Source organism: Lepidothrix coronata, unplaced genomic scaffold (assembly GCF_001604755.1).
Source record: "Lepidothrix coronata isolate B3197 unplaced genomic scaffold, Lepidothrix_coronata-1.0 Scaffold6, whole genome shotgun sequence".
In the NCBI taxonomy this organism is placed as follows: Eukaryota; Metazoa; Chordata; class Aves; order Passeriformes; family Pipridae; genus Lepidothrix; species Lepidothrix coronata.
The window spans coordinates 362,316-379,552 of NW_016690186.1; the positions used below are offsets into that span (position 1 = coordinate 362,316).

General features: G+C 39.2%; 1 protein-coding gene across 1 annotated transcript in view; it reads right to left on the reverse strand.

Annotated features, from left to right (window-relative positions):
* Window positions 1-17,237, reverse strand: part of XKR4 (XK related 4) — a 218,558-nt gene that overhangs the window by 65,845 nt on the left and 135,476 nt on the right. The window contains exon 2 of the mRNA XM_017830994.1: window positions 15,643-15,842. Within this exon, the coding sequence (XP_017686483.1) occupies window positions 15,643-15,842 (200 nt within the window). The remainder of the gene's footprint in view (window positions 1-15,642; window positions 15,843-17,237) is intronic.

Consider the following 17,237-nt stretch of genomic DNA (forward strand, 5'->3'; position numbering starts at 1 on the left):
ACCAATTGTATATAGCTTTTAGGACGTTTGGGTGCAGGGTGAACTCTCAGTCCTGAGAGGAGAGGAGGGCAGGTTTCTCATGCCCCTGCTGGAGAAAAATACAAATTTAGTGCCAGTTTGCATAGAAATTGCAAATCTCAGTCCCAAGTCCCTCCACACATAAATACACGAACCACTCTGTGCAGTTTGCCCATTCTTGCCTCACTTTGGACACAGTTTATGACATATTGCTAATTTTTGCTGACTTTTGTTTTACATTTTGTAGCTTAGTATTGTTTCACTAGTTTCTTTCTTTTCCATAGCAGGAGAGTGAGTTTAGTGATCCAAATACATTCCTTCTCATCAGGCACCTGACATTCCTTTAACTGTTGGGAGAGGCCATGATAAAAATACAATGTGAGTTGTACCAATGCAGCCTTTGCAATGGTTTTAGAGGGCTGAACACAAATTATTGTATTCAAAGACACTCAGGAGCTAAAGCATCCATTTTTGACAACAGAAATACTGGTTGAAAGTATTACCTCCCTTTTCTTCAAATTATGACATTATCTTTAAAACCAGCATCTTCTGCAAATGACACTGAGGGAAGAGTGTGTTTATGAGGAGGAATGGAGGGGAGGACAAAAAGGAGGATGAAACGAGACTTGTCACTGTGATTAATAAGCCAGAGAATGAATGTTTAGGCAGCAGTGCTTAACTGGAATCAGCATCAAGTAGTCACTGTGAAAAACTAATAAACATTTTAGCACTCACCAGTGAGGTGCTAATGAATTTGTATGTGTGTTTTTATGTCCATATGCGGGAAGCAATCAAAATCTAAATATTAGTTAGTTAATTAATACTATCCTTAAGGAAAGGTTTTGTTCCTCTTGGCCATCTTATCAGGCAGCAAAAATGTTGACTCATTTATAAGTAAGTTCACAGTCTGATGAGCATAAGATTCTTCAATCAAAGAGCAAAAATGAAAGAAAATCTAATTGTGCTCCAGACAACTCTATTTATTTAAAGAAATGTATGTATTCAAAATTAGGTAATGATTTTATAGTGCTTATTAAGGGAGTCAAGAAAGCCGTATAAGTTGTAAAATATCTTGTGACTAGATTATTATTAGTTACAAGATTACAAGATATTATTTTTAGATAGGATATCATAAAAGACGCACAAATATTTTCATGGCTTTCAACTTCATATGATTTCAGGTTTTAATGCATTAAACTCTCACTTGGATCAACAGGTATTTAGAAAATTCCTCTGTAGCTCCAACATATTTACAAACATGTAACTGCAAACTTTTCTTTTTAAGTTACACATGCTGATCCATTTGGAAAGCAGATTGCCTATTTATGTGCTTAACTATAGATCTCTTTTCCTAAGTTTAGATACCTAATTTTTAAAGTGTTTGTCAAAGTAACAGGTTATTGGTGTATTACAGGAAGAAACCAAAATCACATCCCAAAGACATGGTCTAAAAGCCTGGTGTTCTCTTAATTACATTCCTGCTTTCCTCAGACTTCAGATCTTTATTTTTTCTCCTTCCAGGCTTGTTGAAGTTTTCTATATGGTTCTTGGGACCAGGAATTTGGTATCTGAGAACCATAGCTTTCCCAGCAGGACTTAAATTTTATTTAATAGCAGGTATGGCTCATATGTAGAAAAACGTGAAAATCTTTAACTGGAATTATTTCTTAGTTGAAGACTTTGTTCTACAAATTATTCATGTTCAGATATTTGTCTAACAATCTTCTACAATACCTTTCAATCTTACTTTTAACTTTTATATATGCAGTGATCTGTCTTTTCTGTTTTAAGGCTGCATAAAGAATTCTCTAGTTAGAATCAAATCTCGAAATCAATTCACAGGATGTACAGATACAAGACTGTCAAAACAGAAGATATTTTTAAAGTGTCTGATCTTCCTAATTTGTTCTGCAGAGCCAGTTTAAATACTTCTGAATGTATAATATGCAAGACTTGGTCTTGATGACTGTTCTCTACTGATGAAACCTTTAGTAGGATTAAAAAAAGCCCATAATGCAGAAGAGTTCCCCAAGTGTAGTAACAGAGGAACATAAGACAATACAGTTGCAATGGACTTGCTACTTCATTTTTACTGCTGATAACAACCAGAGCAAGACACTTCACTGAAAGGTATAAGAAATTCTACAATAAACAGTTCAGGAATAGTCTGCCATGAAAAAAAGGCTTTTCCTACATCAGGAAACACAACTTTGAAAGATACAATGGCTGGATTGTAAGCATTTGCTGCTAGAATGTTGAATAATGATAATAGCATTCGTAATAATAATGTTCTTCAATCCTTACTCACCCTTACTGATTGTGCTTGGCCTCAGTGATACTTGACAACAAAGGGATACTTTATAGAGACTAATGTTAAAGATAGCACTTCCTTAACACACAATTCGGACTCTGCCACTGTTCAACTTAGCGGTCCTTTAGCTTTCGTGTTAGATGAAGTATGGCTAATGTGCTTTCCTGGAGATCGTTTGCAGCTTTGTACATTTTATCCAGCTGATCTTTTCAGAAGAGCTTTTTTCAAAGCTTTGTTCATTCTCATTGCCTCACTTGTATCTCAACTTCAGAAACAAAACCAGGACCCTGTCTTTCAGGAAGCAGATTTTGCTGCCCTCTTACATTTAAGCTTCCTCATACTGGGTAGCCTTTCATAAAGAGATGAACTGGTACCCCTTTTTAGATTGCTCTAGGTCTTGGCCCATGTCCTTGTTCAAGCCTCAGCTAAAAGTGAATTTTTACAGCTGCTTTAAGTAATTGAGAATTGAAATTTAGAAGTGAAATGCTGACACCACCTTCCCCATTACAGCATTTAGCTGCTTCTGTCATGCTGCAATCAGCCCTGTATTGTAAATGTCTGTGTTGGAGCCTCTCTGATCTAAACAGTTGTTAGCTTAAAATATCAATTCAATTGTAATGCATTATACTCTTCTCAGAAAACCCATCTGGCTCCAAAGGCTGCTGCCACATAATGTGCTGCTCCTATGAAGCCAAAGGCCTGTTTCTGCCCTTGTTTGCACTGCTCTGCATCTCAAGGGACAGCATTGAGGTAGCTGAAAGTGAACCACCCCAGAGCAGATGTGGAGAATGAGTCAGCCAGGTGTCTGGCTATATCATGCACTCTTCCCAGCTTGTTTTCCCAGTTTTGCTCCTGTTCTCATTATCAAGGAAGTGAGGGGGAAAAAAAAGAACAGCCATCAAAACCAGAAAACACCTTTGGATTTTTTCTCAATCAAATTATTGTAACGCCATTTTTTCTTGCTGAATCACCATTCAAGATGCTTTCAGGCATTTCTGAAACATCTCCTTAAAACAAAACTGACTCCATAAGAGTGGAAAGTAAAATAATGCTTTCTAAAGGAAATGCCAAGAAAAAGAGATATTAAATATTCATCACCTAGAAGAATCATTATTTATTGCAAATGATTTTAGTGTTAACTGTACTTGCAGGTGAAAATACCTCATTGAAAACATCCAGATGAGAGTTCTGGTCATGGCATGAGAGAGATCTGCTGGGACTACAGTGGGTCTGAAGAAAAGACATGGGAAGCCATTTTCAGTTTACTGTTGCCTTAGACTCATGTTACATGTCTTCTGCCTTCAGCTGAGCAAAACCAGCAAAGAGCCCAGTTACTGAGGAAAGCAGTTATGTTTTGTGCTATATATAAGGATGACAAGCTGCTATGAGCAATCGGAGAGTAAATGCTACCATGCCATTTAGGGTCAGGATCAAGAAGATCACCAGAGCTCAATTTTTTTATGGCTTCGGGGCGTTTTACTTATTAAACTTCATTACCAAGAGTGACTAACCTAGGAGTTCAAAATTAGCTCTGAATGCCTTTCTGTGGCACGGGAGACCTGGGAAAGATCCAATTTAACTAGATGGTGCACAAACACCTCTTTCTTATCTATCTATCTATCTATCTATCTATCTATCTATCTATCTATCTATCTATCTATCTATCTATCTATCTATCTATCTATCTATCTATCTAATCTTTCCAGTGATAATGAACCACTCAATACATTTCTCCACAGAGTAGGAAAGAGAATATGAGAGCACAGAGGGAACTCATTAAAACCTGAAAACAGCCTGAAGTTGCATAAGCTTTCAGAGGGCTTTGGCGCTGGGGCGGCAGCAGATGGCTGAAGGAGGGCTACACCCCACCGTTCGCTTGCCCCTGTGATGGGGACGACAGCACAGCTCACGAAGCAGCCCCTGAGCTACTGCAGATTTTAGCACAGCATAAAGCAGGAAGCTGAGATGGGGGTTAGTTTATTTAATTTTGCAGACTGAAAACTGCAGCAAAGCAGGAGGTTTTTCGTGAGTCATTTGGCTGTCCCCATTGCCGGGGACACAGCAGCAGCCTTGCTCAGATACAGCAGCTGGCAGAAAGGGTTTGCTGATGATGTTCTCTGCTATACACGAGTCCTGAAAGTCCCATGGCCCAGGGTCCAACACTTGCAGGATGGTCCTGATCAGTCCCTGGGCTGCTCTCTGAGCCTGCCACAGGGTCCTGGGTCCTCCTGGTTTTGCTGGGTGGTTGCTCTGGGAAGGTGCCACTGGCCAGAGCTCCTGCAAAACTCTGCGACAGTCCCGGATGGCTGCTGGAGGGTGACAGGGAGCACTAACTGTGGCTATGCCAGGAAAGCCAAACCGAGGAAAGATTAAGTTCACATTTTTGACTCAATTATGTGAGAATGGAAGAATTCCTCTGCACCTTAAAATGTCCACAGTGTGGGAAAGAACATGCAGAGGCAGTGTCTATTAGCTGTAAGGGTCTGGGATCAATAGCGATTCAGTAGCCTCATATCACAAGATTCTTCCTGCCCAGGCTATTTAACTCTTGAGAGCACACTGGCCGCCCATGCACAAACAATACTCTAAAAGCCCTAAACAAAGCTAAAATTAGAAATTCTCTCTTCAGCTGCAGCACAAAAGCCATTAATGCTTTGTTTTTAAACTGTATTCATTATATACAGAGAACAGAATATGGTTTACCACTTTATTAACTAGCATGCTAAAAGAAATAACACCCACAGGAAAAAGAAAAAAATACTTTAAATTAATTTTCTTTATAATTTAGTTAGGGAAACAAAAAACTAATAGAACACATTTAATAGGTTTGTATCCCCATTAGGTTAAGTAGAATGTCATGCTTAATACAAAAGAGAGCTCTTTAATACCTTTTTGTAAAACAATGCACCTACAAATCCTAGTCCAGCCAATAGATTTTATTCATTAGAACAGTTCCACTGAGTCCAGTGAGAAGGTGCCCACATGGGTGACCCTGTTATGCCAGATTGGACCTGTTGTTTGAGTCTCACTGCAGCACTGGTTATTCACTGACATATGCAAAATCCCAAGCACAAAGCAAGAATGCAATGGGTTATGTTTATATTTGCAGTTTGATACCTAGTGTACACCCAACAGAAAAATATTAATACACATAATATGTTACAGATACTAACTCCCATAGAAATGTCATAATTTGTAGTATAGCCTGTATACAACTAAACTTGAACTTCAGAGAAGACATATTTTAAAACATGCATTTCCACTGTGACCTGCAACTTGCAGCTAAAATCACTTTAAACAGAAAGGATTACTTTTCTTTCGGCAAAAAAATTAATTTTGGCAAAATGTGATTTTGCAGATAGACCAAAAGGTGCAAGATGAATAAGGGAAGGTATGTTTCATGCACTAAAAACAAAGATGGCTGATAAAATTTCAGATCTATGTCTTTGGCGTGAAGCTGGACATGTACATTTGCTCCATGACTGGCGTTTTAAAGGTCACTGCATGATGAAGAATTCACATTAATTTGTATCTTTGAAGTATTGTGCAGTCTTTGAGTAAGACACAATCACGACTGAAATTTCTCACTGCTATATTAGGCTCACGAAAGATTCTTCTGTGCCAACCATGCATCACTTTTTTTCCTAACCCTGAACAAACATACCAGTCATAGAAAACACAGTAACCCAAAATGAAACTAGAAATTTACTTGACAAATGCACTTTTAGCACAACAAAAATGGAGCAGAAGGATATGTGACTAACTTTTTGACATTCCCCAACAGATAAAATTCAGTGTGTAGGCAATATATCACGCTTGCAGAAACTAACTACACTACATTGTGTCTCAGGCTGTTTTTACCACTATGTATATATTAGCAGCTTTGCAAAGCCACTATTATATTTAAAAAACTGTAGATAATGTGAAAGTAACTTTTGATTGGGCTTTTTTGCCATTCCTCCCAACAGCAAAGAATTTCTTTTCACAATACCTCCAGGCTCATGATGACCTTAAATCCTGGATCCATCAGAGGGGAGCAGCTGATGTGCTGGAGAACAGAGCTGCCCTGCAGAGGGATCTCAGAAGACTGAGAAGAGCCACAAAAAGACTTAAAAAGGAAAAGGAAAACTCTTGCATGTCCATATCATTTTGGGCCCCCGGTACTGAAAATGCTTTGACAAATCGGAGCGAGGCCAGTGGAGGGCCACTGAGATCATGGAATGGTCCTGTCACTACATGCTCTCGTAAATAATGTCTCTTCATCTGTCTTGTAGTCGCCCTTTGGGTACCAGAAAGCCACAATTAGGTCACCCTATCTCCAGGCTGAATAATCCCAATTCTCTCAGCCTTTTCTCATAGAAGAGGCGTTCCATCCCTCTAATCAATGTGATGGCCACCTCTGGACTCGCTCCAACAGTCAAAGTCCTTCTTCTGCTGGGGACCTGTGGTCTTTTTATGGCCAGTTAATAGGTACTAAACAAGGATAAAGATAGCACAAACTTAGTAAAAAAAGAGAGTCACCAGAACATACTATTTAGGAAAAAATGTTTGATGCAGTTCCCCTTGTTACTAATGTTGCTAGAGGAATTACGGGTTTTTACTGCAATTAAACAGAAAGGATAAAAATGCTTACTAGTATCTTCTCTGATTGACTTTCAGAGGTTGTTATGGATGTGCTAAGAAACAACACCATAACTCTCTCAGCTCCTTATCTTCCTGACAACACCTGCCACATTGCATACATTGCCTCTTTTACATTTACAGGCTGTATTGATGTCCCATACCTATAGATAGATAGGGACAGGACAACAGGAAACACAGGAAATAAATGCAGGACATAAAGCATTACAGGGTTACAAAAAGAACTATAGGGTTAAAGAAACATCAAGGACTCATAATGACTCCCTGGACATGGGTACTGAAAGGGAGCTGGTGTTTAGAAAAGATGGAAATAATGGTAAAACCAGTGTGCATAAATGGGATGATGTTCCAGAAACTGGTCCCTGATAAAACAGATTCTGTTTGCATGCAAAATTGCTTTGGGGAAAGATAGTGGGTAGTTGTTAGAGTCTGCTGTAGAATTCCAGAGTTAAATTTGGGTATGGATAGAGATGTTCAAACCATTATTACAGGGAGAAATTCTGCACAGAATTGTCTCGTTATGGCAGCCTCTGATTTCTCAGATATAGGCTGGAGAACAAGCGTTACTGAAGGCAGCCTGGATATTCTGGAGTGTGACAACTGACAGCTTTTCTGACAGAAAGCAGAGAGGCTTCTTTCTAAACTTAGTTACAGAAAGTATTGAGGTTGTTACAGGACATCTAATTGTGAAAAGTAGCATTGGATCACATGAATGTTGGGTTTAATTCAAATAAAATGGAGGGATAAACAAAAATAGATCTGTTAGTAAGCCTGTCTATCAGAATTTTAAAGAAATCAGTGAAGACAGTAGAAGTTAATTGTTCTGGGACTTCTCCATGGGGAGTCTTGGATTTTTTTAAGGTAAAGCACAGAAGGATTTCTGGAACTTTTTAACACTGAAAAACAAAAAACTTCTGGAAAAAGCCTCAAACCCTAGCTGTATGCAAACCCACCTCAAAAATGGTGCCTTGATAGAAATAGAAAAAGGATGATCAGCAACAAAGGTTGTGCCTTATAGGACAACTTTTCATAAGGGCTCTTTAAACAAGGGTTCAAAGACAGAGCCAGCTGATAGGAAAGGGAAACAGAAAGAAAATCCACATTATTGTAGATGGAAGCAAAATTCAAAGCTCCTTGTTTTCATCCGGTGCAACTAAAACCTCGCTGTTTCAGGATTCAAAATAAGCTGGTGTATGAAATCTTGCTGCTGGTGAGAAGCATCTTAAGTATCTCCACTCAAAACTGGTGCCATGTGACTGGGAAGGAGGCAACCTGGTGCATTTCACAAGTACCTGGCTGAAACAGGCCTACAATGTAGGCTTCAATACAATACAAAGCTTTAGAGCAGCTTTTAAAGCAATAACTAACCGAAAATGAAGGTAAACATAGAACTGTAGAATGATTTGGGTTCGAAGAGACCTTAAAGATTATCTAGTTCTAGCCCCTCTGCCATGGGCAGGGACAACTTCCACTACATCAGGTTGCTCAAAGGCCTGTCCAACATGGCCTTGAAACATAAAAGAATATGAAAAATAAAGGACACCTACAAAAAAAAAAAAGTAGATCATAAGAGAGCCACAGAGTCTAGGCTAGCTCTGTATCTTTCTTTTATAACTCCTTTCTCAACAAGTAAAATGTGGCAGATCTAATCTATCAAAACTCTGGCAGACTACCATGTTAATGGGAAAGTATGGTGAAGCTTGAGAAGTTAGGGAATAGTAAAAGAGAAATAAAGCGGGTAAAGGAATTAGTCAAAGAAAGATACTGCAGATTATGTTGAAATGCTATTAGAGAACTCTTGGGCTGGAGTTGGATTATTATTACCTTTTCCAATATCGATTAAACTTGGAAGCAATCTCGCCCGAATACTTCTCTTAATGACCTTGGGTTTAAAACATAATGTACTAATAAGTTTTTGGGAGACATTATCAATGTAGAAAAGGAGAGTGATATGTGGAAAAATCAGGACCATCTTGCATGTTGGAAAAATAGAAACAAGATGAAATTTCATTACATGCATTTAATTGCTAATATATTTTTAATGCAATTGAAGCCTCATCAGAGGGACATGACACCAGAAGAGCCTGTGTGTTTCAAAGAACCATGAAATAACTAAGATTAACTAGTGAAATGCCTGAGTCAACATGGAATTACAATCCTAACTCATACCTGGTGAGATATTGCCATGAGAAATATGGGAGCTCTGGATCAGTCTTGGTCATCCATATTCATCAAAGATGAATTCATACTGAAACCGACGAAGGAAAAGTCTATGAAGACAATTTAGAACCTCTCATGAGATAATGCACAGCATGAGGAATGATTCTTACTTTCCTATCAAAGTATCTCTTATTTCCAATCCTGTTTGTCAGTTACAACAGTCCCACTGGGCAGGGGAGAGCAGTGCAATGCCTTGTCTGTAAGGATGTGTATTTGGACTGATTGGTGGCTGGTGCCTAATAAAAGGCTGAAGTCTGCCTGCTTTTCCCTTTAGTGGAGGCTCTTCTTTTATTTATTTTTGTTTGATTTGGTTTGTTTGTTTGTTTTTCCTTTGGTATTGGCTGCTTTTTTCACAACACGTAAAGAAACATAGTTATCTTTAAAATGTTGCCTGTTCTCTTATACTCAATTGAAATAGTACAAAGGATCAGAAGTTAAAAGTTGGGACAGAAGGGCAGAAATGGGCTATATAATCATATGAACCTCATTTCCTTAGGGGACGAGTGTAAAAAGAGGGATGGCACAAAAATAAATAGGGACAGACTGCTGCTGGTATTCAAAAGTCAAGACAGAGTCAGCAGGTCTCTATCAATCAGAGAATTAAACTTCCAACTGGTATATTAGATACAAAGGGTGTAACTAGTTTTAAGATTGTAATCAGGTTATAAAATCGATTATGATACATGATCGCTTTCAGGAGGTCTTCTCCTGTACTATCAGAAATAAGGGTATGCTGATATGATGGTTCTATCCTAATGAGTGCAAGATAACATTTTAAGATTTGCGAAGGGACCTACAGATCAGTTGAACAGTCACTTGCAGAAAACACATTTTCTCTGCCGTATATCATACTTGTTCATTGTTGTCACTGAAAATCTGCTTTGCCAAGTTGCAGGCAGAATCTGTGACTACAGATTGCTCTGTTTCACTTTCTCTCTGGAAAGGCTGGATGCAGGACTGCAGCAGCGCAGAACTTTGACGACACAGAGAAAAGTAATGGCATCTTGCCCAGAACTCAAGTGCTGCACCTTATTTCCATACAAATATATATTGAATTGTATAAGATTTTACATCAGAATCCTTTTATTTATTTATTTATTTATTTATTTATTTATTTATTTAAAGACCCCTGCAAATGAAGGCAGCATTTTACAGAGCAATCCAAAATTGCTGTGAAGGTAACAATAAAAGAAAAGCCATGTAAAAGCATAACGTTGTCCTCACAAGAAGATTGTAAAGACTTAAATGATTTTCACTTTACTGCACTGATATGAAAAGAATTTGAATTCCTGATGCATGAGGAAGAGCTTTGCCAGAGGATTTTTTAGCTAACAACATAATTTTCTTCTGCCAGATAAAGTTAGGACCTATAAGACATCATAAACTGCTATCAAGTCTATGAACTTCCTCTGCAGCTCAGACAGGAACAGCAATTTGTTTGGAGTAGAAGGACTGGAGAATGATGCTTGGTGTCACTGTGAACCTTTGTACACTGGCTGCAGTGTCAGCATATGAACAGTGTAGGAGTTTCCAACAGAGCTGGTAGAAAATGGGAAAATGGTTGGCCAGGGAGTTTTCCTGAAAATGCATTTTCAGCAGAATCCAGCAGCTCTGTGGTGTGTGGTGACTTCAATGAAACTTGATGAATTTATAAACGGTTCTGAACTTCTCGTTTTGCTTCTGCACTACTGTCAGTCTCCACTAGGAACTGCAGCTTTATATGATATAAACTTTGATTAGACTTTGATTAAACTTTGATAGAGACTTTGATTAACAGCACTGTATGGAGAAGCCAGAACAAACTCCCCAAAGGCTGATGAAGAAGAAATTGTCAATTCAATAAACAGTGAGAAGCTAATCTATAATTTAAACAATGTGTTAATTAATACAGTAAAAATAATGTAATCTGTGGTAAGTCCAGGGAGAAATCTTGTCTATCTGCTCATCTAGGTGTAGCTAGAACACCGTGCCCTTGAATAAGACAATAGTAACTTAGGTTAACAGATGGACGTCTCTTTCCAATCAGATGGTCAGTAGGATTTTTTTTCTTGCTGGCTTTTAATCATTTTAAGATGAGAAGTCTTTCTAAAATCAAATGGCATAGTGGGAAAATCCAAGTAAGTAAAAGGAGAGTGCCAAGGGATGACTGCTGGCCTGTGGACAGGATTTCAAAATGAGATGCCACAAAAGGGACAGCCCTGACCTTCCTTACCCACCTTGATGCTGTGTCCCCCTTGCCTCCCCAGGTCTGTCACCACCCATGTGTGACAACCCCTATCCTGGGGAGTACAGTTGGATCCCGTTGAGCCTCAATCAGGTTAGCAATGGGGAAAATAAAAGTGTGTGAGGGACTCGGTGTTCAGCCATGGGAATGCCAGTGATGTGACAGGAGCATGCAAGCTGGGTAGGAACTTTTCATTATTAAATTAGAGGTCTTCAAGGGCACCCTGCATGAAGTTGGCTTCAAGTAACTGGGATAACCCCACTAAGTGAGTTTGTTCATCCAGGTCTGTCTTTCACTTTGTCATCCCTAAGACCTGTCAAGCCAGCAGAGCAAATGCAATGAGATGTGATCGTTATGCTGGATGTCCAGAGACACAACCAAGGAAGAGTCTTGTAGCCTTTAGACTGCTCTTATTTTGTCAGCAAATTTGACTGATACTTAGTCTATGGTAGTTTATTGTGAAAGAGCTCGTTTTTATAGCAAAGACTGTGAAACTACTGCTTATTTGCTAAATAGCTTGAGGGATGGCGGCATTTATAAGAGAATTACTTGCAGCCTTCTGAATTTATTGAGATAATCCCTGTGACTTGGAGGTAGAGCCAGTGAAGAATCTGACTGCCCAGTCCTGGGAGCAGAATGAAAAACATGGGGCAAAGGGCCCAGGTCCCCAGGGAGTTTCGGGCTGTGGGTGTAAGTAGGCTGGCACTGAGGTCAGTAAGCCCGCCCCAGCCGCCAGGCTATTGCTGTTACACCGTTTCTGACAGGTGAACTAGGTCATCTGCAGGTGGTTCAGACACTTCTGCCCACACATATGCCCTTATGCAAAGAGATACAAGTTGAGCATCAGTTGTTTTAGTGGACTTTCTGCCTTTGCTCGCCCCACATGCAGAGCCATCCGATTCATCATAGATTTCCCACCTAGAACAGGAACAGTGAAGCTAGTGACTGCCATCATGAAGCTGCTTAGGGCAGGATTGTCCTACAGGGTAACTAAGGGAGAGGAAAAAGAGGAAAAAATAGGCAAAAGAAGAAAAAGACAATGCAGTTTGAAAGTGCTGCTGGTTCAGCAGAGAAGTTCTTGTGGTAGTGCTGTGTTCAGAGCAAAGGCAGGAGAAACAGACTCCCATGAGGAAAAGACTGAGGAATTACTTATTTCAAGGCACATCTGTCTTCTAGAGAGCAGATATTTCTTCAAACTCAAAGGAACCACCTGAGTGGAAAAGGTGGAGGTAATAGGAGATTAGCACAGCTCCAGTTTAGTCCAGCATCAGACTGAAGTTATTTGTCTTGAGGAATTAGTGCTGAGAAATCATCAGCTTCCCCCATAAGCAATTTCATTCCTTCTACTGAGGTGGGAGCTGGCTGCTGGTTGTAGGCAGAATAAGAAAGATCATTGCCTCTATTTGTGCCAGTTTTGGTGAAATCTTGAAAAAGAATCATATTTTTAGATGATAATTTAGCTACTCTTCTACTAATACTCAGATATCTCTGGGTGACGACACAGAAGAGAGATGCCAGTCATGACTGTCGATGGCCTCTTGCATAAGCTGCAGCATCACGGTGCAGTGGTACACAATCTTTGCTAGAAGTTTACACTGCAGTTTTTTAATTCGTGCTTGGGGAAACCAGGTAAGTGCTAAAGGATCCCTGTGGTGCATCCTCTGGCCTTTTGAAGTGGCCCTCGCTGCAGTGTATGGAAGATTGAGAGAGAAGGTTTTGCACACATTGCACATGCTTGTGTGCTTTTTTCACCTTGATTAGCAGGGTTTAGTTACTGAAATAAGAAATTATCCATACTAAGCCAGCCCCCATTACAAAACTTGGAATCTTTAGTCACACTGACAGCATTCTCCTGTTGGGAATGATGCTATTTTGGTGCATTTGGAATGAAAAATATACAATTTCATAAATAAAATACTTAAAAGTTTTTCCTGCAGTCATTAATGGTTTGATATTAGAAATACCCTGCTAGACAATTCATTTCCCATGCCAAATCTGTGGTTTGTGAAAGTCATATACTTTTAAGAACATGGACTGGTAATGTCACTTAACAATTCCCATAAAAACTTTGTACTGCGGGACAGAGAACTAAAAGAACAATAATAAAAAACAAGTAGCATTCTCTAAACAAATAAAATCAATCAAACGCTCTGTTTATTGATCCATGCTAGAAATCTCTCTAACTGGCTCAGTGAGTGGACAGCTAGCTGAAGCATATACCTTATGACTGGACCTTTTAAAACACCCAGTTGTAGCATGATATCACTGAGAGAAATTATGCTCTCCTTAAGCAGCCTCACAGGAAATCCAGCATCCTGTGGTACAAAGCATTATCCTTAATATTTCTTTAAAAAAGGAGAGAGAACAGAGAAAGGATTTTCACAGCTGGCAAGGATGAAAATATAAACATATTAGCTTTCATCAGGAGAATATAACGGTACTATTGCTTAAGGAAATACTACAACCATGTTTAATTTTCTTAGTTTCTTTAAATGGAGCCTTTTCTCCTTGGAAGATGGAAGAAAATGGGGGAAGAGAGGATAAGTAAATATTTTCAACCTTCTCAGCTGAAATACATAATTATAGTTTTATTCCTTTTTGGTTTCTGATACACAGATTTCACAGAGCTGATTGTAGGCTTCAGGAACCATTTTTGCCTTTTAAATTGAAGCATTTCAGGCCTTCTCTAATTAACAACCACTTGGAGAGTGTATCACAGGCTCAGTGTGTACTCACCAACCACATTTCTCAGAGACAGATCTGTTATTGCAGTAAAATGAGGGCGAGAGTCACTCTGTATTAATAGTTTATGAAGATAGCTAAATTACATCTGACCATACAGTATTCTGGCTATGTTCTTCTCCTAAGTCTCTCTCTGGACTCACTTTTTCTGGGGAGACAAAGCTTCCTGAAATGATAATACCTTCTCCTGAATGATAATAGTTCAAACTGGTTGGTGTGGGGCATTACCATTTTGAGAAATAGCTGGAGGAAGCGCTTAGACAAACTTCCTTATACAGAGTACCAGCTAATTAAAAGAGAAATTTTGGTTTTCTTTTCCCCTTAAGGTAACAGAGTTTTAGATCTAAAGAAACAAAAACACAGTAAGAAGGACAGCTCTTTATTAGATGACTGTTCAAAGAGGAGATAAAGGAAAAGCCTCTGGTTTATCCACAGGAAACTGCCCAGGATCAAGGTCTTCACACAGTTACCCACTTTGTGCCCAGTCCTTTTTCACCCAATCAGACTCCCTGAATGTTACTCATAATAAGCTAACCGACCCAAAATTTCTCAGAGCAAGGTGCTGTCACATTTTTATCTTGTACAGTGCAGGCACACAAACTGTTTCTTAAAAACAAATGACAAAAAAGCTGCGTTTCCTTGCTCCCTCTGTCCCTCTGTTTCTCCACTCCTCCTACCTGCACTCCTCACTGCCTCACAGCATTTTTGTTACCTTCTGGATCCCAAGTTCTCATTCACTTCATTCACTTGCTAAAAATCTCTGTCCAGGTGCAGCCATAAGGCAAAACAATGAGGCAATACAAAAGGACAGCTGTCAGGTAGCCAAAAGTAGCATCAAAAAAGCAGTATAGGATGAGATATTCTAATATCTGTATCACCTGACAAAACTGTATGGCAGGACATATGCATGCATTTACCATTTTAAAGAAGTAATCACACTTGCTGAAAGCATCAATCCTAGAAGGAAACACAGAGTGTGAAGCAATGAGTACTGCTCAGGAGATGACGTGAGACTCAAGAGAACTGGTGGACACAAACACTGGCATTTTCTTCACAGAATAGGTGTTATCTTCTGTACTATCTTCTGTTTTGCATAATGCCATATGAACCTCATTACTGCAGTTTGGAGGGTTTTGAACATTCACAGAAAGAAGCACAGGGAGAAGAGCAATAGCTTGATTGATGCAATTTTCACATTGGCCCAGTGGATAATCAGAAGAGCTCTTCTATTACAACGACATGCAGAAAGCAAAACATTATAAATCCTACCCACCCAGGGCCATTAAGAAATGCTAAAAAACCCTCTAACAACACAGGCTTTCTTGATAGAATCATTGTTAATAGCTCAATACCAGCTAGCAGGCAAGATCTGTTCTTATGCCAGGACTACAAGGCACACAGCAGTTTGAAAGAAGGATAAATATGTATGTGTGGAAATTACATCTTCAAAAAATATAAAAAATAAATAGATTAGGTGAACCCCTACCTTGGAGTGCCTGGAGCGTACGAGTCTGTACAACAATACAGAGTTGCAGGACCAGCTGTGGTGCACTTTCCAGAAACGTGGCTAGCAAATGCAGCATACTCACATCTGCATACTCATACACCATTTTCCAATAAAACCGCCATCTGTCATTCTCTCCACTCTGTCGACTCCGGATACCCAAGTACATTGTGTGAAAATACCTAGAAATAAAAAAGAGTGGTTATAGAAGTGCAGAGTGATATTTTACGGGTTATACCTCTGCTTGAAAATAATATATTTTTCAATGTACTTCAAAATAATGAACATTTATTTAAAAGGATTGTTGTATTTCAATTTATAAAAATTGATGTGATAAGAATAAACTAAACTGAAGACAAGACAAGCCCTCATAAAGCCATTAAAAAAGCTCAGCACTGTCTTATTTGTTAAATAGTATTTCTTTCAAGGACTCAGTTTTCTGATTTGAAATATAAGGGTGATATCTTGATTACATGGCCTTCCTCTGAAGTTTTTGAAGTAGGAGGGGAACAAAGCTGACTCTTTAATGATGTCTACTCAGAACCTGCAAAGAACTAGTCTCCTTTCTGCATGGCTCTTTCCACCCATCAAATACACTGAGTATCATATTCTAGATACTGCCACATATATAGTGGTTCTTTTCTCATAGTTTGATTATTTTAGGAGGAGAGAAGATGTAGCTGTGAGTTCTTATTTTAGGAGGAGTGGAGATCTGGCTGTGGGTTCCCTTGGTGATTTGAAATGACTCACTACAGTAGCTCCTATGCAGCAGCAGCAGTAAGAAGCAGCAGGAGCCAGGAACCCAACAGGCTGTTGCTGCTCAGAGTAGTAACCAGCAGATAAAGGAAGCAATAGTCAGAAAGCACATGTCAGCACTGGTGACCTGTGCAAGCATTGGGAAATACAAATGGCAGCCAGCCCATTACATAGATTTTGGCTGGTGCAGGAACGACGAGTGGTTTTAGGAAACAAGGGATGTCTTCTGATGGCCAGGCCACCCAGCTGCTGTGGTGCCTGTCATGATCCTTGCAGTTTGCAGTGGTCTGCCATGATACACCTGAATCGCAGCACAGCAATTGCTCCAGGTGGCCTTTGATTTGCTCTTTTACTCTGATCTGCTCTCTGTTATTCTGTGTCAGAAAGTCTAGGCTCCCACCTTGTCCCTACAATTTTAATTCCACACTAATTAAGACTGGCTGAAAAAAACCCAGTCTTGCTTAATGAAAAATTCTGAAGATTAAGGTATTGTCTTGCATCAGGGTGCTTTGCATCCTACTGGAGTGCCCTGATGGGCTACTAACTCATGTGGATCTCTGTTTCTCTTTTTCTCAAGGCATCTTTCATATCCTGGTCCTGACAGCATTTTCTTATGATGTTTTTAATATGTTTTCATAGTATTTTTTAAGTGAGATTATATTTTATAACAAGAACAATTTTAATAAATTATGACTAGTTTCAATATGAATTCTTTTAATTGGTTAAGATGAAGTCTTTCAGTATTTCTTCTTTTCACAAGTTCCTGTCTTAAAAGGTTTTTCATAATTGGTGGAGCACTGTGAATTTTGAAATCTCTTTTA